The sequence below is a fragment of the Zonotrichia leucophrys genome, chromosome 2 (assembly GCF_028769735.1).
Source record: "Zonotrichia leucophrys gambelii isolate GWCS_2022_RI chromosome 2, RI_Zleu_2.0, whole genome shotgun sequence".
NCBI lineage: Eukaryota > Metazoa > Chordata > Aves > Passeriformes > Passerellidae > Zonotrichia > Zonotrichia leucophrys.
Genome location: NC_088171.1, coordinates 34516705 through 34538893, shown reverse-complemented (window position 1 = coordinate 34538893; position 22189 = coordinate 34516705). Strand labels below are relative to the sequence as shown.

General features: G+C 39.0%; 1 protein-coding gene across 2 annotated transcripts in view; it reads left to right on the top strand.

Annotated features, from left to right (window-relative positions):
- The first annotated feature begins 2146 nt into the window (after positions 1 to 2146).
- SKAP2 (src kinase associated phosphoprotein 2) overlaps positions 2147 to 22189 on the top strand; it is a 119487-nt gene continuing 99444 nt past the window's right edge. The window contains exons 1-3 of one of the 2 annotated variants that reach the window (XM_064704522.1): positions 2147 to 2280; positions 12744 to 12849; positions 14912 to 14937. In XM_064704522.1, coding sequence (XP_064560592.1) covers positions 2232 to 2280; positions 12744 to 12849; positions 14912 to 14937 — 181 coding nt within the window. In that variant the 5' untranslated portion in view covers positions 2147 to 2231. Of the gene's footprint in view, positions 2281 to 12743; positions 12850 to 14807; positions 14834 to 14911; positions 14938 to 22189 lie in introns of both variants that reach the window. The other variant, XM_064704521.1, reaches the window with a different exon arrangement.

Sequence of the window (22189 nt, the reverse complement as noted above, 5' to 3'; positions counted from 1 at the left end):
TGTGTCTGGTTTCTATGAGGCACAAGCTGTGGAATCCTCAGAAACCAGGCTGAAACAGCACTGAAGCCAGACTTGTTTCAGGAAGGAGTCTGTTTTGAATTATGCTTCCTATTAGTGGTAGATTTAAAAATTAGGGAACTATGAGTAAATCTGGAACTTAACAAGGCTTAAAATAGGCCTGGGTCACAAATCTTGATGACTGTGTGACGGGCTGGTCTTCACTGCAACAAGGAGGTCTTTAACACAAAACGTAAGTAGAAAAAGAGTGACTCCAGAGTGACTGGAGTATGGGGGATGGGAAATAATAAAGGTAAGTTACTTCTTCCCATCTTATGTTCTGAAATGCAGGAAAAGTTTACACAAATGGTAAACATATGGAATAAATTATCAGGAGAATGATCTCAAAACAAAGACTACAACAGAGTTCAAGTGACATTTCTGGAACAGAAATGGATGGTGCCATAAAGTCAACACAAGAAAGCAGGATTATGATTAACCTGAAAAAGGGCAAGCAAATTAGACTACAAGCCATTTTCTTATTCCTTATGGCAGCTTCCCAAGACTGCACATCTGAAATGTATAATTTAACATAAGCCTGAAGAGCCTTCCTTGCCAACTACAGAAAAATTAATCAAACGTATTCTTGTACTAGATGAGTAGTAGGTATTTATACAAATAAAGAGGCATGATCTATTTATACACATATGCACCCAGATGCCTGGGCATGTTTATTATAGTTGAATTGAAATTAGATAACCAACATAAAAACCATTACACAATATTATACAGGTCAATTAGTTCACTGCTTGAGTTTCAGCCAGGCTGGCCATAAAGTCAGGTAATAAAGCTGCAATGCTTTGAAAACACAGATGTATTTAAAATGAGTTGCTCCATGTGATTAAAAGAGATGTGAGAGGTCAGGAGAACAATATAATCTAACACCACATTGACACTGCAGATTTAGTGGCCACAGCTACACCAAGCAGAAGTAGGAAATTGTTTAATACCTGACTGCCACAGCCATACTGCCAGCTGTGCCACAAGTATTAATGCAATTACAATGGTATAAAGCTGAAATTTCATGAATGGACCTTCTTTTAATTGTTGTTTTTCCTACACTGATATGATATACAGATGTGCTAACATAACCACAGTTCTAACACAAACACTTTCTGCAGCAATAACATAGATACAGCCAAAACCATCCAGGACACAGAAACACATGCTAAGAGTTTACTTTGACTATTTCTACACTAAATATATTACATCACCAATGCACTCCAAATACACACAACTAGGGATTTGTGGGAAAAACATACAAAAGCTGCCTCATAGGCAACACTCCAGCGAAGCTGGCCGTTCTAGCAGCCCAGCTGTGTTACTTAGCAACAGCATCTCTTTTTGTCGCTGCTCACACACCTGTGCCAACAGACACCGATACGAACGGGCCTGTTCCCAGGGCTTCAATGATTTCCTCAAGTTCCACGGTTGGATTTTGCTTGGTTTTGGGACATTGGCACAGGCACGAGGCTTGGCTGCAGGCTGTGGCTGTCTGCCATCCTAAACCCTGACACTGGCAATGACAGAAAGCCGAGAGGGACAACGTCAGCACCGCGCAACGAAAGACGGAAAGACGTCTGGAAGAAATTAAATCCCCAAAGCACCACCCTCCATATCCACCGACCCAGCCCTGCCCGCCCCTGTGGGAGGAGAGGGGGACGCCAGGCGCTGGCTTAGTGGGCGGGACAATCAATGGGTCAATCAGAGAGAGGCCTCGGGGCATTCTTATCCAATAGCCAACTTCTCCAGCCCTTCGGGGCGGAAGGAGCAGAGGGAGCCGGCGCTGGGCGCCACGTTTGGTTCTGGCGGGGGCGGGCCAGCGGTGCCCTCACGCACGATGGCCGCCGGCAGCCATAAACACGGAGGGAGGGCCGTGAAGCGCAAGCCCGGCGCTGAGGGGCGGGGGGAGCCAGCCGGCGGGAAGCCCCGCCCCCGCACCGTGAAGCTCCACCCCGTGCTGCGAAACCCCGCCTCCAGCGCACCGAAGCACCGCCTTCGTGGCGGGAAGCCACGCCCCGATTCTGCTAGACTCCGCCCCCAGGGATCGCGGCCGTGCCGCCGCGGGAGGGGGGCGTGGCCTCCGCTTCCTCCCCGCGGGGCCGGGCCCGGGTCGGTGCGAGCCGTCGAGCCCCGCCCGCCGGGTGTCCCCCGCCGCCCCCGCCGCCCGCACCATGCCCGACGCTCCCCGCGTCCCCGGGGACGTCTGCAGCCTCTTGGCAGGTGAGGGCAGGAGGGAGGGCTTCCTTCCCGGGGGGCGGGCGGAGGGGAAGCCGAGGGGGGCGGGCCGGTGGGGGTGTGACGGGCCGGGGGAGCCGGGGCGTGCGGGGCAGCAGCCCCTGGAGTCGCGGCGGAGCGCGCCTCGGTGGGCACCGGGCGATCGCTTCCAGTGCGCGGGTTCGGGGGCTCTCTCCTTCCCATCCCCCCAGTTCCTCATCCCCGGCTACTTCCTCCGCCCGTGCCTGTCCGTGGGGAGCCGCAGCGCTCCGGCTCGCTTCCCTGCGGGGAGGAGGGAGCGGGCCGGGCCCCCGTAAGCCGGGAGCCGACACCGCTCCCCGGCCGGGCGGGTCGGGGCTGCGGGCGCCAGCCGGGGTGAGGCGTTCGGGGGCTGCCGCGGAGTGGCGTGCGGGGCGTGTGACCGCCGGGTGACCGCGCAGCCATCCGGAGGAAGTCTCTGCCCCCGGGTGTGCTGGCAGGGCAGGCTGCCCGCATCAGCCGAAACAAGTAATGAACTTCCCCGCCGAACAGCTGAGGAGCGGACGAAAGGGCTGCTGAATTGCTGGGGTGTTGTCACATCAGTCACACACCTCTGACCGTGGCTGTCCGTGCTCTCAGGATGCGTTGGAGCGTAGGGATGGGATGATTTCTTATCGTGAAGGATTACAATGTTAGTACGGACTTCCGAATGCGAGTGGCTATCTTTTATCTCAATGAACTCGTATTCAATTTTTTTTTGGTTGTTGTTGTTAATTAAAATAAATAGTATACTTAAAGGTTGGCTTTTCTGGTATCTTTGTCAAAAAGTTTGGTGTCCTGAAGCCATTTTAATTTCAGTGGGACTCTTCTGAGAACTTCTGTTTCTGCCGCAGGAACTTGTGTAGCTCTGACTTTGCCATTCAAATTACCCATGCTTTTGAAATCTCCCTTCTGAGGCCAAGCACTCAATTACTTGGCTGGGCACCTGCCAGAGTCTAGTGCAGCTCATCACCTTTACAGACTATTCTTTTTTTTTTTAACACTTTGATTGACAGAGTTAATGCTTGAAACATATTGCTCTCACCACATCTCATCTTCTGCTAACTGTCTGAAGTGTTTTATAACTGCAGTTTCTATGTTACTTGCATATCACACCATCTGTATTAAAAATTTGCATGGAAGGCCACTAGAAAAAAAAAAAAAAGGAAAGCTTCTCATGATTTCATACGATGGAATAGATTCTTAATCCTTCAGAAAAAATAATTGCCCTTAGAGAGCATTTCTAAATCTTGGTATTTTCTGTGGCAATACTGAATTCTGGAACTCATGGTCAGATGCAGGGCATATATGTTTGTTTTGGTGCTAATTTCACTGAGTGAAGCTCATATTGAAACTCTTCAATGTTTTAAGTGCTTAAAAATTTTTTTTGAGGGGAAGGATGTGATGCAAATGGGATCATTTGAGATGATGATTTCTTTCTCAGTCATGGTACCTCATGTACACAGCCTGTCCTTCCTTCCTTCTTCCCGTCTTTATCCAGTCTGCCATGGAAAGAGAGATACAGAAGTTTTTTGTATTTTGTATTTTGAAGTGAAACAAAGAACACCTATTTTTCCTCAAGATGTAATGTACTTTCAGAGTCACTATGAGCAGCAGCCTAAGTTATACACAGGTATCTAATGTTTGTAGAGTATGTACAGCTTTAGCTTTTCTCATTCCTTTTTGTGCTGTCTATAGAACTGAAGTTAAGAAGGCAATGGAATGATTTACCAATGGTCTTTAAATATTTGTTTTATTATTACTACGTCTAACTAATAGTTTGCAACTTTAAATTGTTACCCTCAAGGTTAACCTTGTAAGGTTGTATGCTGTTAAAATTAAATAACCTGCTTATTTTTGAAAAATAAATAATGGCACGACTTTTTACAGTTTTTGTTAAACTCTCTTTTTTGAGGTTATCAGGCAAGTGCATGAAAGTTAGAAATGAGAGTAATCCAGTAAACTTTAATCCAGTAATCCAGTAAACTGTATGAGCTGTTCTTTCACTGATGTGTGTAGGATCTCACAGTCTTTTATGTAGTTTTCTTCTTTTTTTTTGGCTCAAGCTATTCCTGTAGTGAGGATGTATAGTAATGGAGGAGGGAGGGAGGGTCTGTAATATCTTTACTATTCATCAAGAAACTGTTACACCATACAAAGACCACAGTTAGTAGATAGTTATTAATTTCTGCATGCTCTTCTTCAAGGGTGCTTCTTAATGTATTATTTTAATGGCTCACAGTTATTGATCCAGCACCTCTTTGAGATGAGGGAATATTGTTTTCCCATCGGTAAAATTAGTATAATAAACAAGATGTGATTGGGGTCGCAAAAAATAATCAATGGTGGAACAGAATTAGAATTCAAATTCACCTGCCTCCATGCTGTGCTGGTTTCTCCAGATAATAATGAGTTGGATGTCTATGTTAGTGGCCATTGCAAGTGCCAGGCACTTCTTCATATCAGGTTCAGTGGAGAACGTGCAGCTAATGGGTAGCGACAAGCACTGAATTTTAGTCTGGTGTTCACATAGCAGAGAGGCCCTCACAGGTGCAAAATCTCATAAGTACTGTGCTCTTCTGCTCTTCCTCCTCTTCTTGCCCTTTTTGCCTATGATTTCCAACTTCTGCAACAAGTGGAGGAACGATCATATGGATTTCCTTATCCCTGCTTACTCTTGATTGATGGTTGGAGTATGTCCACCCAGCATGCTGAACAAGTAGGGATCCTACTGGAAAACCTACTAAGTGCTCCTGTAGTTAAACATGGCGATAATGGGAATAAACACACCAGGGGATGAATTAAAGTTGCACAGGAAATTTTCTGGCTTGTGAGTGCTTTACTTTGAACCTAAACAATATTATATCTTTAACACAAAAACAAATTCTGTCACACGTGCTGGCAGGGTCATTATAGTTGCATATCAGTGGCGCTGAAATGTTCCAGGCAGAAGCACAGCTTGAGCTCAGGGCTAACTGCATTAGTAGGAAACAGGAGGAAGCCGTTTCTGTAAAGTTGAAGGGGAAAGGTCAGTGTGGCAATAGACTTATTGCAGAGGATTATTGGGATTGCACAATCCCATCCTGTCTTCTCTGACTTGTTCAAGTGGTAGGGGGGAAACACTGGAGACAGAAACAGAGTCCTCTGGTCATGAGTTAAACTCCTGGTAGGAGGAGAGAGTAAGTTTGTTGCCCTCTTATCTCCCTCAGAGGTGTATGGTAGTGTATGTAACTTCTTAAATCCCCACCTGCACTTACAGTCCCTGCACTTGCGGATGATGCTTGAGACAGTGGAATTCAGTGAAGGAAGCCATCTCTGCTTTGCCTTTTCTTCATTTGAAAAGGCATCATCTGTTGTGTTTATGTGATATTTTGGTGGGTGTCTGGCAAAGTGAAATGTTTCTCTTTTTTGTCCCCTCAAATTGTAGCTGGTTGCATAGACTGTTGGAGGCCTTCTCACATCTATTTTTCCTTAGTAAGCTTTGGCTTGTTCATAGCTGAGGAGGAGTTTGAAGGTTCCTTCTTCCCCCAAGGGATTATTTCTTCTGTAATGTAAACCAGACTGATTTCTTCAGTCAACATGACTAGAAAAAAAATTCTTGGGATTTTTTCAGTAACAAAGATTTAGTTGGAGATAAGGCTTCATTATTTTTTCACAGGTTTTCATGGTGTCATGATCATTAGATATGTGATCATTTATATTTTTTCACATATATTAGATATGTGTATCATTTATATTTTTTCCCCAGTTCATATCACGTGACTGTAGTTTGGGTGATATTTCTTTGTCTTTTGTTCAATTTTCCTTTCACACATGGCAGTATTTCTTGTTTGAATCTTCTGTATTTGTATTTTGAAAGTTACAAATACTTTTACTGTGTAAATGGGATAAAATTTTCTCTAGTTTATATGGAACCTTATATCCCATCTTAATATAATTTTTCTTGTTCTGTTAAGCAAAACTCCAAACCGAAATAGAAACCAATGTTCTTGTCCTAAGGATCATTTCTACCCAGATATTATTCAGTTTGTTTAAATGCTTAGTTATATTGTCCAGAACACCTTTTTTCTGTGTGATTCCTCTTATTTTTTTCTTCAAAGTCATACTGTTTACCTACTTGTTTAGTTGCATCTTGAAAATTGCTTGCAGAAAAGGGCAAGGCAAGAAATCTACAAGACATTGGATCTAGTGCAGGAGTTGCTTACCTTTTATTTTTGGACTGTGCTGTTTATATTTACCCCAATCCCCAAAAAACAAACTGTCCATTTTAATTTTCTATGTCAGCTGTTTCTGGACTTTCTCCTTACATGCCTGTCATAGAAGAAGCCTTCTGGGTACAGTGTGGCTCTTCTTTATTGATTGATTCAAATTTAAAAGCACAGTGTTGTTTAAAACTTTACTCTTTTTAAAAAGTATCATTTCCATGTTTCCAAGGCTTTAACAAATTCCAGTTCTTGCTGAAGAATCCATCTGTACAAGATAAACCAGGGGGATTATTGTAGACATCTTTTAAGTAGACATATATTTACAGCTTTGGTAGTATGTATGTGTTTCTATAGTAATGGAGTAAGATTAGAAACAGTGAGGTGAAAAAAATGCACAGAGGGACTCCTGGTAAGAAATAACCTCCAGTGATTTGAAACATAGTTCAATTGTCTCTGCCATAAATTTGGGAATAAGTGTCATATATGGGTGATAAAAATGGCATAGGCTATTTTTTATATACTCATTATTCACTTAGTTTGTCTTTTTCAATTAACATGGAGTCTATCTTTCTCATCTGACTGGGTTTACGTTTCTTTCATAATCATATGTCAACAAACCACAATAGACACAGCATAATGTGGCATACAGTGTAAATCTTTAGGTTAATCCTTAACATTTTTTATTATAGTTCATTTGGAATCACTTTGTAACTTGATCATGATTTGTACTGGTGTGGTTTTTTTTCATTATATGCTTAATATGTTACAGCTCCATCATTTCTCACCTCTTTAATATAGAGAGAGGATGCTCAACTACTCATCCAATGAGACTAGAGATAGATATATAACTATATATATGTATAGTGCTTGTTTAAATTTTTTCTTTTTTAATCTTTTAAAAGACATGCCTTATCAATTTACTTCATTTGAGGAGTCTTAGCAATTTTTGTATACTTTTGCTTTTAAAATCACTAACAAAACTGTTGACCATCAACATGTTTCATTATACTTACTTTGTATGTGTCAACACAGCAACATAACCTTGCTTCTGGGAATTTAAGGTAGAGCAGTTTTTAAAGGCAATCCTTTCTGGGACTTTGCACTAAAAGCAATGCGAACCTTATTGTTAGGCTGGATAAATGTGGTATTTTTAGACATCTTGAAATTCAGTCACTTTTATTTTACATCATGTGTTCTGTTTCTGATTAAGTGTATATATATTTAAAAGGCAATTTAGCAAACTCTGGAGAGGGAATTTAAAACATAGTTGCAAAGTTGGGGGAGAGCAAAAGCAAAGTCTCCAATATTTCTTTATTTAAAAGAACAGGCAGTGACAGCTATTGCTTCGCAGTTTGTCTTCAGGCTTTTTCCCTATTAATGAATCGCATGACAACTTTGAAATCAAATTAATTAATTGCTTTCTGATGCCAGCTTGTGTAAAGCTGAAAGATACATGGCAGTCTGTTTAATATTGGTCACCTTTGGACAGTATGTGTGTAATAAATGTGCCTAGCTTGCAGCTATGTCCCAAAATTCTCTGGCCTGCTGTCCCAAATTCCCTGGCTGGCAGCCGGCTGCTGGCTCTCTGGGTCCTTGAGGCAGAGGAGAGATGAGGCTGGTGGCTGCAGGAATTGCTCTGCTGAGCTGCTGGTGCCTCCACATGGCAGTGGCAGTTACAGCTGCCAGGTTATCCCCTGGAGTGTCCCTGGCCACAGGATGGGTGTGTGTCCACCCTCCAAACCAGCCTGCTTTCTCCTTGGGCCGTGGGCCCTGCCATGTGCGTGGACATGCTCCTGTCTCACTGCCACTTTCTGATTCCTGTCATTGGAATGGTGTCAACTCATCAGTTGATGTGTCCATGGTGGAGTGATTAACTTCTTGATAATGTGGTTGGATAACATCTTGGTTATCTGCTGGAGGAGGGGATGAAGAATCACCCAGCACATGGTCTTTGGGTGCCTCTGTGGGAATCTGCTTGGCCCACCCTGACTAGAAATTGAAGTAGTTCTGTCCTAAGTATCTTTGTTTATTAAGTGTGACTTATATTTACAATATTAAATCCTGTAAACAACAAATGTGCTATGATTTGTTATGCTTAGCACTCTTTAACACAGCACTTGCTTTGGGCTAGAAATTTACAATGTTCTTGAAAAATTCCATCTGTGTGGTTCCAGCCTTCATTAAAGGAAATAGATCCAAAATCTTTAAAACTATTAAAATCTTGCAGTGTTGTCTGTTTATAATCATTGAAGTAAAGAGAACCATAAACTGTTTTAACAATGAAATGCAAAATAAATCTTAGCTTTTCTCCTTGTAAAAGGACTGTAGATGAAAATGAAATGACAATGGCTTTTAGCTTTCGACTGTTCTGTGAACTGGCACTCAAGTTTTGAACTGTATGAGCTGGGCGAAGTGGACAGAGCTAGACTGAGGTGTGACTTTCCTTTTCGGTCAGTTTGTAACCTGTATTGGCAGAGCAATTTGTGAGTGATTTGTATCAATTGTATCTTTTGGTTTGGTAGCTTTTGTTCATTTCCTGCAGGCAAATAATTCCTCTGGGGTATGGTGCAGGCAAATTTAACATCACAAGCTTTAAGAAACAGAGCAACAAGTATGGGCATTTAAGCTGTCAAGCAGTCTAACACACAAGCTTAAGAAAAGAGGTGTTAAGTAGGTTTCCAGTGTGTATTTTTCTTTGCTTTGTTTTTGTTTATTCATTTTAAATAATATTGTTTTTAAATTTATTTTTTTATTTTCATATTTTCATTGGGAACAGGTAAATGTCTGCAATGTGTGATACTAAATAACTGGTCAATTCATTAGGAAAAATTTATGGGAATATGTCACTTGTTTTGTTTTTTTTTGCTCTGGGTTAACTGATTAGTTAAAGTGCTATTAGACCAAAAATCTGTTCAAAGAGGTTTTCTTTCTGGAACTTATCTTTTATTCCTTTTAAAATTTATTGATGGATCAGCTGCTGCTGAAGCATGAATGAGGTCTGCACTGAAGTGCTTGTGAGGAGTAGTTTTGTTTTCTGTGTAGCATTAAAGTAGTACAGGAGAGACCAAGCTGTGGATCATCCTGGAGAGGGGAGAGGAAGTATGTGACTAGAAGAGCGGTGAGAAATGAGTACATTTTGCTACTTCTCTTTGAAGTTTACTGTGTTAAACTAGGATCTGCCGTACTGAAGTCCCTAGTTCTGTTTGAATTCCTACATAAATCACTTTGTGGAAGGTCAGAGAAACTACAGGAACATTTCCTTATGTTAAGGCAGTCCATATTCCTCCATAGTGTGGAAGTACAGGAAGTGAAGAGATGACCATAACTTAGATGACTTGCTGGCTTCTTGTCCAGAGAAGCTTAGGATCTTACTCATCTTCTGCATCTGGTACATCCTGGATGGATTTACAACAGTAAATTAAAACAAGATATATAACATACTGTATAACTCTGAGTAGATAAGAAATATATATGATACAGTAAAATGTAATTTTCAGGTAAACTGCTTCTTTAGCATCGTGTGTATGTCATATCTGTCTTTGTATTTTGGGGTTGTGATGAATCAAGCCATATGGTATCTCTGGACATATGGAAGTAATAGTGTTCCATGATGAAAACAGTGCACCCTGACTGTGGGTACACCTCAGCTTGGAGAACTTGTTTCACATGCTCATGTGAGAGGGAAGCCATCCCAGGGATGTCTTCTGCAACTGCTGCTGTTTAGAAATGACAAACTTGTATATGCTTGCTCTGTTTCTGCCTCTCTCCTCCAACTCTACCTATACTGAAAGTAAATGGAGCGTCTGCTTCTGCCCTGTCCTCCCATGCTTGAAAATTCTCTATTATTTCTGCTTTTCAAGTCCAAGGTTTTCTGGAAAACTACAAAATCTGTCAGCAATATAGTTAGTCCTGAAATTGTTGTATCCACAGTATATTTTAAGCCAGAAGTAGTCATCCTTTTTTATAATCAACTTGGTTTCTCTTCCCCACATACACCTTAATTGTGTTATTTCAATGTTTGTATTTGAATAAAGCTTTGACAGTCAGAATGTGAGATGGCAGAATTCTCACCTGGGTTGAACCTTTCCAAGAAGTAAAGAAACCCACTGAGTTTAAATGAAGACTTCTGAATCCAAGTTTTGTGATTGGTGTCCAAAGGTTACCATGCAAGTATTGCTCCTGATTTATAAACATGACTAATTCCTCTGAAATATTTGTATGTTGGTGCCTAGGTAGCACTTGGAAGCTTTTATCTAATTTTTAAAATAAATAGATAAAAGTATGGAAAAATAAATATTTTATCAGGCCATCCCTCTTCAAGTGAAAGCCAGTTTTATATTGGAAAACCCTGTTAGGCTTCATTGAGAGAAAAACTGTTGATTTGTTTTTAACTATTTTGATTTTTTCTCTGAATAGTAAAAGTATAAGTTTTTTGACCTTAGTTTTGTAGTTTGTCAATGTCATTGGGTTCTGTGGGCTCTCCTCTGCCAGCTTGATTGGCAATTCCAATCCTTGTAATTTGTGAAGATGTGTACTTTTTTATGGGTTTGGAAAAAATCCCTGTTGGCATTCTTGGTCTGCAGCATAGAGGCTGTTGGGGGTATGTCTGGAGGATGCATTAATACATGTTAAGTGCCTTTCCTTCTGTCCTTTTGAAGAAGGAATGCCACAGAACTGAGTGAAGGTCTCCCCCATTCAGGATTGCTTTGGAAAATGTAATGGGAAGATTCTCTGTCTTATGGAGAGAGGAGGATCAATGCTATTCTTCAGAACTCTAAAATATTGTAAAACATGAATACTTTTGCTGCACTTGGTGAGGACAGTAATCTAAAAATTTAAATAATAATCTAGTGAATTATTTGTAAAGAAGAACATTTTTGTAATAGATGTGCTAGTGTTCTTGAAGGGTAACTTCTGACTTGTTTTCTTTCATCCTGTAATACAAAGGGTGGTATGTTTCTGTTTTATAAAGAAAAAAGCAGGCAATTAAATTTTTCGTTTAGGAAATCTGTGGTAAATATTCCTGTAAACTTTTGCACGTAGACAGTTGTGTACTCAGTTGGCTGTTATTTATGTTTCTGTATTAAAAGGGAATGTCTCATCTGATTGGAAAAGTTGTAGGATTAAAACAGTACTATCTATATGCATTTGCATCTATCCAGAGAGAGCCAAGGTGTATATATATATATATATATATACACATGTATATATATATATATATATACACGTCTCTGTGTGTGTCTGTAGGGGTGGGCAGGCACTGTGAGAAGGTGTTTTGTTACCCACAAATGCTTTCTCTTATCCAATGAGCACTTGTTACCCATACAGATGAGACATATATGTTAACAAGCAGGATTTCTTGGTGTTTTCTCCTTTTCTGTTTTTGGGATAATTGTATGTTGAGTGGTATCTATAAGAGACTTCTAATGTTGTTTTTTGCCATTGTTTAGTCAATAAGGAAAACATACTACTGTGTTACACTCCCACAAATTCTATACACACTGCATTCTTTTTATCCTATTGAATGGATATTTACTATATTAAAAAAACAGTGGTAGCTTTTATGGAATGCTTTGTTTCTACATGACTGTATAAAAGTATCATCTGAGTAAGAATTAAAAATTAGAGTGCAGGCTAGAGCCTTTGTTTGTGATTCTACAAGTGGAGCAGTGTGCTTAATTTAAAGTACACTGTTGAGCTGGACTCCTTTGATATGGTTAATTTGCTTACTTAATAGTTTTCAGGATTGCTTTGGATATGAATCTTTAGTCAATCAGTGATTTCAGAGGCATTGTGGGAACACTTGAAAATACTGTAACCACTAAGTGAGCGATATTACTATCTGGGTAAGTGTACTGCTGAAATAATAAATTACACAACCATCTTTGCAACTTGAACTTCTGAAATAACATGGCAGTAATATATGCATAAAGGCTATTTCCATGTTTTAGCTTTGTCTTTTACTTTAGGTGATGGAAAGTAATTGTTATAGGACTGCAATTTATTAGGACTTACGTAGCATAATTAAGTGAGCAAGAATCAAATGTCACCATAGGATTTGCTGTGCTAAGCATAAGTAGATAGAGAACAAATGTATCCCATTTAGAATCTAAAATGTCTGTTAACTATGCTGTGAGTAGGGCTGAAAATAATTTTCTTATTTTTCTCACAGTAGTATCAGGACAAGCTCATTACAGCAGTATTTTTTTCTTTTTTTGAGGTGTATTTATTTTCTTCTTTATTTAGATGTTGAAACATTTGTTTCCCAAACACTAAAGGGAGAAAATCTATCCAAGAAAGCAAAAGAAAGGCGGGAAGCTCTTCTTAAGAAGATAAAGGATATTAAGACAAGGTAAGTGAACTTCATGGCTTTAATATGTTAGAAAGTCACTTACTGATATCTTAAAGTTTTATGCAATCTTTTATTAAACATTAACCACATTGACGATTAAAAAATCTGTCTAGGTGCTAATTTTTTCAAAAAATCTATATGGGTTCAAGTCTTGTCTTCTCAAAGCTGCTACAATTTAGTAAGAAATGGACTCAGAATGATTTGTCCCATTTGAATTGTTTAATATTCTGAAAACCCATTGCAAGTTGGGCAGAGCTTGCCTTCACCTCTGCTTTTGTAAGATTCACTAAAACATGAGAAATAAAATGTATTGAGGATATGAATGAGCTTCCTATCACCATGCTCAGCTGATGTAAGACAGCTGTGTGTTATCTCCTAAGCATTCCATTGATGGCATGCTTCTGCCCGTGTGGCAACTTGATTATAATTTCAAGGACAGCACAATTATCTGGTGAGGGCGCTAACTGGAGGGAGACATGAGATGTGTCCCAAAATCTTGTATTTGAAGTTTTGTGTTCTTTTAATTCAGGCTATAAATGCTTAAGGAACTAGCTCTCCCTCATATTCTCTTTTAAGAAAGTAGTATTTTATCTATTTATTTTTTGTTTCCTGGATTTTCCATTCTGGGTTATTGAGTTAACTGTGACTGTACAGATGACTTGCAGATACAGTGTTACTGACTTTTTTCTTGACTGACTGATGCTTTTTTGGATGAGGAAATGTCAAAGAGGGAACCTGCATTTATGGGCATATTGACACTGAATCTGTTACTATTCATTTATGTGACCCCATGGTTTCTCATCTTATTTTAATTTCTAATGCCTTCCTCATTTCCTGTAATATTATTCACTGTTAACAATGTTTTGCTTTTCATGCAGGCTACAAAATACGTGCACATTGTAATCTTCTTTGATTTTAACATCCCACATGTTGGTCTGTGTTACTGCCACTTGCTACACTGGATTTCTTAGATCTGGCCTTTTATCTCTGTTTGCATTTCTCAGTTTCTTATCTCTAGACCATTCCTTTCTCTTCTGCTCGTTTCTTGCCAACATCTCCTTATTGACTAAACTGATATCTTTACTACTGCTTATTGTTCATAAAGATGATCTTGGCAGCTGCATTTTATTTGCCAGTTAGTTCTTAACCCATGAATGCTTCTTGAATGCCATTCTACATAACTCTGTCCTGATAATTTGTCTGTACATCAAACTGTATTATGTGATTATTTTAGTTTCTGAAATACTAAGATTTAGCTCTGAAGAAACAGTGTATAAAAGGATGTTTTCTCTCTGGGATGAGAATTTTTTTGTTTTGTAGGCATTATATAAATTGAGATCTCCTTATTTGAAAAGGAAATCCTATTTAGGCATGCTTTAACTTTTATCTTTCTGGTTAGTTATTAATACGTTTTCATTTGGATTTCTGTAAATTCACTGTAGTTATGCCCACTATTTTTGATTTTTAATTTAATTTCCTATTGAACTACTGGCTTATTTCAAAATATGTTTAATGGTTCTGCTTGTGCTCAAAAATTTGTGGAATTTTTTAACATTTAAAAGGTTTACTAAAATTATATTTATTTATATATTATCGGTAATTTTAGTATACAGTAAAAGGTATACTAAAATTATAGATGCTTTTGTGTGTTTTTATACCTTAAGATATCTGAGCAGATGTATGTTACTAGAAAAGGCTGCTCAGTCTAGATTTGGTTTTGTTCAAGTCTTCCTTGAAGTGATTGGGGATTCTGTCAGCTGCAAAGGCAAAAGGAAAACTGAATAAATACTTAAAGCCAAAGATAAAGACTTCAGCATTTTCAAGGAAAACTTGCAGCGCTGAGTCTCGACCACAAAACTTGTTGAAAACTGATTGCTCTTCTGTGCCACGTCCTCGTGCCGTGGGTTTGCGAGTGTGCGTTACTTTATGATGTTTCTTCTTCTGGTTTTTTCCTGCAGCTATCCTCAAGAATTCCCGGAGAAAGGTGAGTCTCGTGGGTTTGCGAGTGTGCGTTGCTTTAGGATGTTTCTTCTTCTGTTTCTTCTTCTGTTTTTCCCTGCAGCTATCCTCAGGAATTCCCGGAGAAAGGTGAGTCCCGTGCCCCTTTCCCCGCCGCTCCCGCCGCGCTGCGTTCCCGCTGCCGCGCGAGGCCGAGGACCCTGGCGCCCCCTGCCGCGGCCGGCGGGAACAGCGGCCCGAGCGCCGGGGCCCGAGCGCGCAGCCCCGGCAGCGAGCGCAGCGCCCGGCCCTACAGCCCTCGCTGATGGCAACGCTCGGCTGGAAATGGAGCTCGGGATTTAATCTATAATGCGGCTCGTTATGGAGCTTATTTGTTATAAATTTAGTATAAATGGAGCTTTGTTAGCAAGAGTGCAGCCTTGCGAAAGACCATGTGATGTGCGGTTTTTTTTTTCCCCCAGAGGAAGTGAATGCAAAGTAGCCTGCTTAGGAGATGGAATTTTAGCAGAGGTTACTTATTTCAGCCTTTTTTCTTAACGTTGCAAAAGTCTTCAATTCCATAGTGATGTTTCTTTAACCTTTTAATAGGATCATCTCGTGGCAATATGATATTGGCTTTCGATCCACACTGGATGAATGTTTTCATAGTGCAGCGGGAGTTCAGACCTTTAGCTGGAGAGGAGATGATTTAGTGTGCGAGTAATGAAAACTGAAGTGTGGGTTATCTATTGTCTTCTAGTGGAGTTTAAACAAAGCTGCAGAGTTCAGTTTAGAGAAGACTGAGGGGTTTGTTGCTACAGTGTTCTGTTCTGTAACTAAACCTGGAAGGGCTCTTATTTCCATGATGCTAATTCTTGAGGTCATGACCTATAGCCTGTGGATGCTGGTATGAGGGTCACAGTGCGAGGTCAAAAAAGCCTATGCAGAGCTTCACTTTTTACAGTGGTTGAAGAAGTGTCTGTTTCTGGACAAGGAGGTTCAGATGTGTGGGCTGCAGTGTGCCTCCTGAGAAAGTGAAAATATGTAAGTCATATTAGGCAAATAATGTTGTAACAAGGCACAACAAGTTCATACATTTTTTATGCCTGTTTAAATCAAGTTATGCAGCCATAACAGTTCAATTGAAAGGGACAGTGCAACTTGAAACTTCCCAAAGATTCAAGATTGCCAAGATTCTGTAAACTGCAACTATGTGATTGTTTAAAAATTGTATTACAGTAATTTGCTATTTTTTTAATATTACAGCTCAGCTCTGCTACAGAAGAAAAAATGTAGTTTTCATCTTCTCTTCACTGTCCAACAGAACTGAGTGAGGGAAAGTAAAATGTTATTTTATTAAGAAAATTACTAACATAAAATTAGGTGGGGTGGTTGTTTCATTGCGGACCTATCTTACTTTGAGAGAGCATGTTTTTGAACATTTAATAACTTCCCGAGGCTCTGACTGTGTAATAAGTGTGGGAGTTGCCTACAAAAAGCAGAGTTTGCATTTACTACTTTGTGTAATTTGAAGGTCATGAAAATTCTAGTCTATTTACTTTCTTCATTGGTAATTTGATTCAGAATTTCTTTTCCAGTTCAACAAATTATTAACAAAAATGAGATTTCATTATCTCTAGCAAAATGGATTATTTGATTTGTATAGTCTGTAATTGTTACTGCATAACTTGCTGTGATTTCTGTGAAAATTATATTGTCTTATTCTTTTTATTACAGTACATTTTATTATTAAGCAGGATATATTGCCTTGTAAAAAATTCTCGTGATGTCTCTCTGGTTCAGGTTGTAGAACTGTGTAAAAATGCTGAGGTGTGTTAACACTCACACCTTAGTTTTCAGTATTTTTCAATAAAACGGAAGTTATACTATTGCTTTCTGCAAGCAAGGATACATCCCTCCAAATTAATGTGCATTTGCTGCATACAGGAGAATAAAAAATTTACAAGAAATAGGAGGCTGCACTTACTTGCAAATTATTTAAGGGAATGTGAATCAGTGGTATGAGTTGTTGGTCCAGAGTTCAAGAAGTGTGTGCTAAACTTTATTTGGTTGTGTCATTCTTACTTTAGGACTGTACAAATTAGGCGTGACTTTTGTAGGTGTAGAACAAAGGACTCACGTGGAGATAAGCAGTCAGATTCTTGGCTAGCTCCTAGTGTAACAAAGCAGTGGCAGCAGCTGAGGGAGGTCAACTTTTGTGCCCATTTTCATACCTCTCTGCACACCTAGACATTTGAAAAATGGAAAATTTGGAAAGTATTGAAAACTCAGAAGGCTGTGATGGTCAGTTCCACCCCCTCCAGAGAAAGAAGAAAGACATCAACATATAAGGTGAAAAAAGGATAATATATTTTATAAAAAAAAGGAGGGGTGGGAGCAGGAATTTGGAAACTACCCTGAAAAAAGTTAGGAAGAATAAAAACTGCTGTGTGTATTTAAACTCCGTATTTACTATTCTTGCCTTTGTAGTAGCAGTCACTCAATTTTTAAAATGTAAATAAAATAATCTCTGTTTTAACTGAAAGGAAAGGTGAAGAATGGTACGTGCTGTCAAGGTATGTTATCAAGATATAGTAGTTATACTACATCAGCTGTTTTCAAGAATCTTGTGAGTTGTGACCTGTCATCCTTTCAGAGACATCCAGAAGTATTTTTGGAAGCTGAAAGAAGTGGACTAACACTTTCAAAATTCACATACTTCCTGTAGGACATAATGATATTTGACTCCACTCTCAAACAGCGTCTCCTTCAGCTTGTGAGTTATTCCACAAGGATGTGTTGTGGGCATACTTTCCACTCCACTCTCTTTCATCACTAAATGTTTTTGAAGCCACACTGACTTTTCACATAGTGACTAGCAGGTTTGACTAAACTATTTTTAAACTCTTGTTTTATGGGATTTGGCCAATAGCATACAGAATCTTGCCTATCCATAAGGATAAAGCAGGGAGGTGTGAAAGATTAACAATAGAAAAGTAATTGAAGAGCATGTGTGCAAGTAGAACCAGGCTCCTTAAAACTATGATCACCCATGTGAATCTCTCTCAGAGGGTGCATACATATTTCTTTGTAACCAGATTGATGAATTTGAGGACTCTCTTGAATCTCCCTAGAAAGAAGCCTTCTGATGTTGGCTGTCAGGTCAGTAAATATGCTGACAAAAGCATCTTTTTGTCTATATAGACTGAAAAAAATTGAAGCTTTTTAGGAGAAGTGGGTACATGTGCAAGTTAAAGACACAAAATTAATTGTATGGGAAAATATTTAATTTTCGTTTGTGGTGTGTTACCTGATTTAACACTGGCTTTTACAGTTAAGTGTGTTGTTAATTTATGGATAAAGGAAGTCCATGTTGTTCTTATGACCAAAAATATACAATTATATTTATGTCCAATCCACTGGTCTTTCATCAGATTTACTGATGAAAGACCAGTGGATTTTTTAAAGTTATTAGACATTTATGGTATCTATTTTATTCCTAAATTGAAGAGCTCTGTATAAATGTCTTTCTCTTAGACGCTGCTGCCTTTTTTCCTTTTAATTTGAAATATTTGACTGTTTATTTAAGCAGTTTAAGCAAAACTAAAAAGTTGTAGTCACTCTCAGCGACCTGTTCTAGATCTTAGAATTGGGAAAAAACTTGAAAACAAAGGTAATTTGCATACAAAATTGGGTTAATTTTTTTGGTAAGACTAATATTCCACTAACATTATAAAAGTCTTAACTTTGTCAAAGATTCTGACTTAATACAGTTTTTGACATTTCTCTGTTTTGAGATTAATTGAATCAATAGTGTGACTGCCAAAATGTTTAGTTAAAAGAACCTTGTTTTCAGTTTATGCTAAAAATAGTGCTGAAGTTGGCAGAAGCACCCTAAGCTCTAGAAGCTGTATTTGTGTTTGAAGTTCAATTGCCATCTGTTCTATGCATTTATTTTAGTAAAATACATATTTTTACTCACTTTTCACAAAATATTTTGGCTCACTGTTGAAAGTGAGACACCAGAAGTGCTAGCCAAATCGAGTCATACTATGGGAATTTGCAGAACCAGTTCCCCAGAAAGCACTCGTCGCACCTCATGTGCGATCTGCAGCACTAAATTATGCAGAAAAGCATGACATGACATTTTCTAACTAGCATTTGTCGCTCTGATAAAAACTGATGATGGTCCACTTTTGTTTTTATTTCACTGTAACATAATAGAGGGCAAAATAGTGTCTCTAGAGCACTAGTGTTATTCACAGTGTAATTATGGGGAGCACCTGTAAGAAACCTTTAGATGACTCAGATGCTTCTGGCTCTTGGCAGAGCAGAGTGTGTCTGGAGCCCAAAACCTCTGCTTCCTGGAAATAGTCAAGCTGTTAGAGTAGCACTATTTGCAAGGGATTTGATTTTGTATTTTTTCTTTTCTATTTTTGTACAGGGGTCGTATTTCCTTTTTTTTTTTTTTCCCCCCTCTGTGCACTCTTTTTCAGGAAATGGCAGCAAGTAGAAGTCCCTTTGGACTTCAGAAATGGAGTCAGTATCTTGTGGTCACCAGAGCTGCATGTGCACACGAGTTCTATATTTTAACACACTTGAACTTTTTAGTCAAGAGCATAAATACATGGTTAGTATTTAACCATAAATGGGAAAGATATGGCTTAGTTGTTACCCAGTTCTTTGAGGATATTCATGACATATTTCTGGAGAGACCATCATTAAAAGTGTGCCAAATACCACTCTGTCCCAGAAGTCTGGGGGGGTTCACTGTAGGCATGTCACTGTGTTGTCCCTTTCAGCTACACACAGCTGTTATCTGTGGAGTGTCCACACCAAGTGCAATTTCAAGTAACATGACATACCAGTGCAGCACAAAGTGGTTTTGGCCTGATATGCATCATAAGAATGAGATCTTAAGAAAGAACTTACAATTACAGATCATAAGAAAGGACTCATCAAGCAAAAGCTGCAGTTGCTTTTCTTGCTTGAAGCACATTTGCTTGCACACTTAATGTTGTTTTCTGTATTGTTTTAAGAATTAGCTGTTAAAGAGTTTCTACTTGACCTTTACAAAACAAACCATTAAAAATTATCATGTTAATAGGGGACCCTAGAAGGCCCTTCAGGAATGAGTGTGTTGGAGCAGACTGCATGGCAAAGCATGCATTGAAAAACTGATTGTCAGAAGAATCCAGTCTTGCAGGATGACTGGTGGATTGGGTCAGTAGCATCTTAAAAATACAGGATGCCCCTATCAAGAGGCTAAAGTATACCCCTGCCAGCTTGCAAGCTGCTTTGTCTGCTTGTTCTTATGAAAAACTGAGTAGTGAGAACCTTGCTTGGTCTGCTTGATGCCTTCATCCAGTCCTTTGTTTCATGGGTTCTTACTGCAGCAGAGATTGGACAGGATGAACTGATTTCAACCTGCTGTGACTTGGGACCTTCTGAAATGGCAAGAAGCAGGGTGGTTTGACCTACATGTCTTTTTATTTTCCTGAGTTGTTTTATTTCTCTTATACTTGAGCAGTTTTAATGCATCATTCTGTCTGGACATTTTTAGAAATAAATTGAAAGTGTTTAGTTATCTGAGGATGTGAGCTAGCAAGTTTCTTTCAGAGACATTGGCTGAAACATCTTGCTTGCTTTTTTTCAGAGTAAGTGGTGGAAATAGTATCTTTAATGCTTAGGAAGTCTATGTTATAATCTCAATGTTGAAGAAGAAAATGAATTATTGGGGGAAAAAAATCCGAATTTTTTAAAAGCTAAATTCTTATGGTGTAATATGGTCCTACTCATTATATTGTACCAACTAAATTTATTGAAAGTCTTCAGAACAAGGGGTAGGAACTGAAGTACAGCCCTTGTTACAATGAAGAGAGTTTGTTTTATGCTCCAATCCTAATGTGGTAAACTTACCTTTTGGTATGCATTATTTCCTGAATCAATAAATAAGCTGTAATGGAAAACGTAGCATTTAATAAGGAATGACATTGTATGCGTTTTTTTTTTTTACAGACATCATAAAATATTGATTCTGCTATCAAACCTGTAGGAGATTAGTTTAACTTGGAGAAACTAGAGAATAGGGTCTGTTCACGTACATATTTTTGTTATTGTGACTGTTAAATATCTACCATTAATTAATCTATTTTCCCCCAACTTCCAGATAAATCATGGTATTTTGGGGAAACAAGAAACTATATTAATGAGCATCAACTCCATAATTATACTTGTGGCTGCATATACAGTCGTGTCATTTCTTTAGGCAATAACTTTTGCAAAGAAGTATTTTTAAACTGGTCATTAATTTTATGACCATAGAAATGAGATGCAAAATTTATGCTGTTGTCATTGGCATGGGTTCAAGGCACTACTGACATTATGTGTGATTGTAATGGAATGGCTGCCAACTAATGAGTCTATAGACATTTTGTTTGAGCATGCTTTGCTTTTAGATGTTTGATTAGGCAGCAATGCTTTCAATTATGCCTGCAAATTGTATTGAATACATTTACCTGATGCCCATTGTTGCTTTGTAGTTCGGTTTTCTATTACATAAGTGCAAGTTGAATGCTTTTCTTTAATTTATTGATGCTTTTTGGGTGTATTTTTAGATACTTGGCACCTGAAGAGAATAGTGGTTTGTGCTGCTCAACACTGACTCCTCTGACTGTTCTAGGAGTAACACATGGAGCTTCAAATGCAATTCTGACTGCTCTTACTCCATAGGTGGAGTATAAACTTCAATGCAACACATTGATGGAGGAGCATGTAAAGAGGAGAAAGGGCAGAGATTGCTCAGAGTGGGAATGTAGGAGACGATATAGGATCAACAGGAAGCCTCTTTGTGAACTGTCAGGAGCAATTTCTTTGTATATTAACAGAATACAGTCCTATGATATCTTTTAACCCTGACAGAACTAGGAGGCAAGAGCCCAAGGTTGACACCAGAGAGCACTCCTTCTTTTATGCCAGTACATAAACACATTGTGAAATGTTGCCTGTTAAAACTCCAGAGCATAATGAGTCAGCTTTCTTATTGAAATGCCTGCAGTTCTTCTGTACAAATTAGATTATTGAAGAATTGTATTTTTCAGTGTATAATATAAATTGATGAAAACTATTATTTATTTGCTACTTTTTTTCTTTGCTCTAAAATAAAAAATGGAAGATTTTTTGGTTTAATCTAGTCCTGCATGTGTGCAGGTTGCTTGTACCTCTGTCCAGAGTCTGCCACTTATTCTCCTCATTTTTCATGTAAAGCATGGATACCTAAATGTAGCATTGTATGACATAGGATTTATATTTTAGTTCTGAGTGTTTTTCTCAGTGAGGGCTTTTTTTATGGAAGTCTTCAAGCCTTCTTTAGAATTTAAAATCTAGAGAATGCTTTGACAAA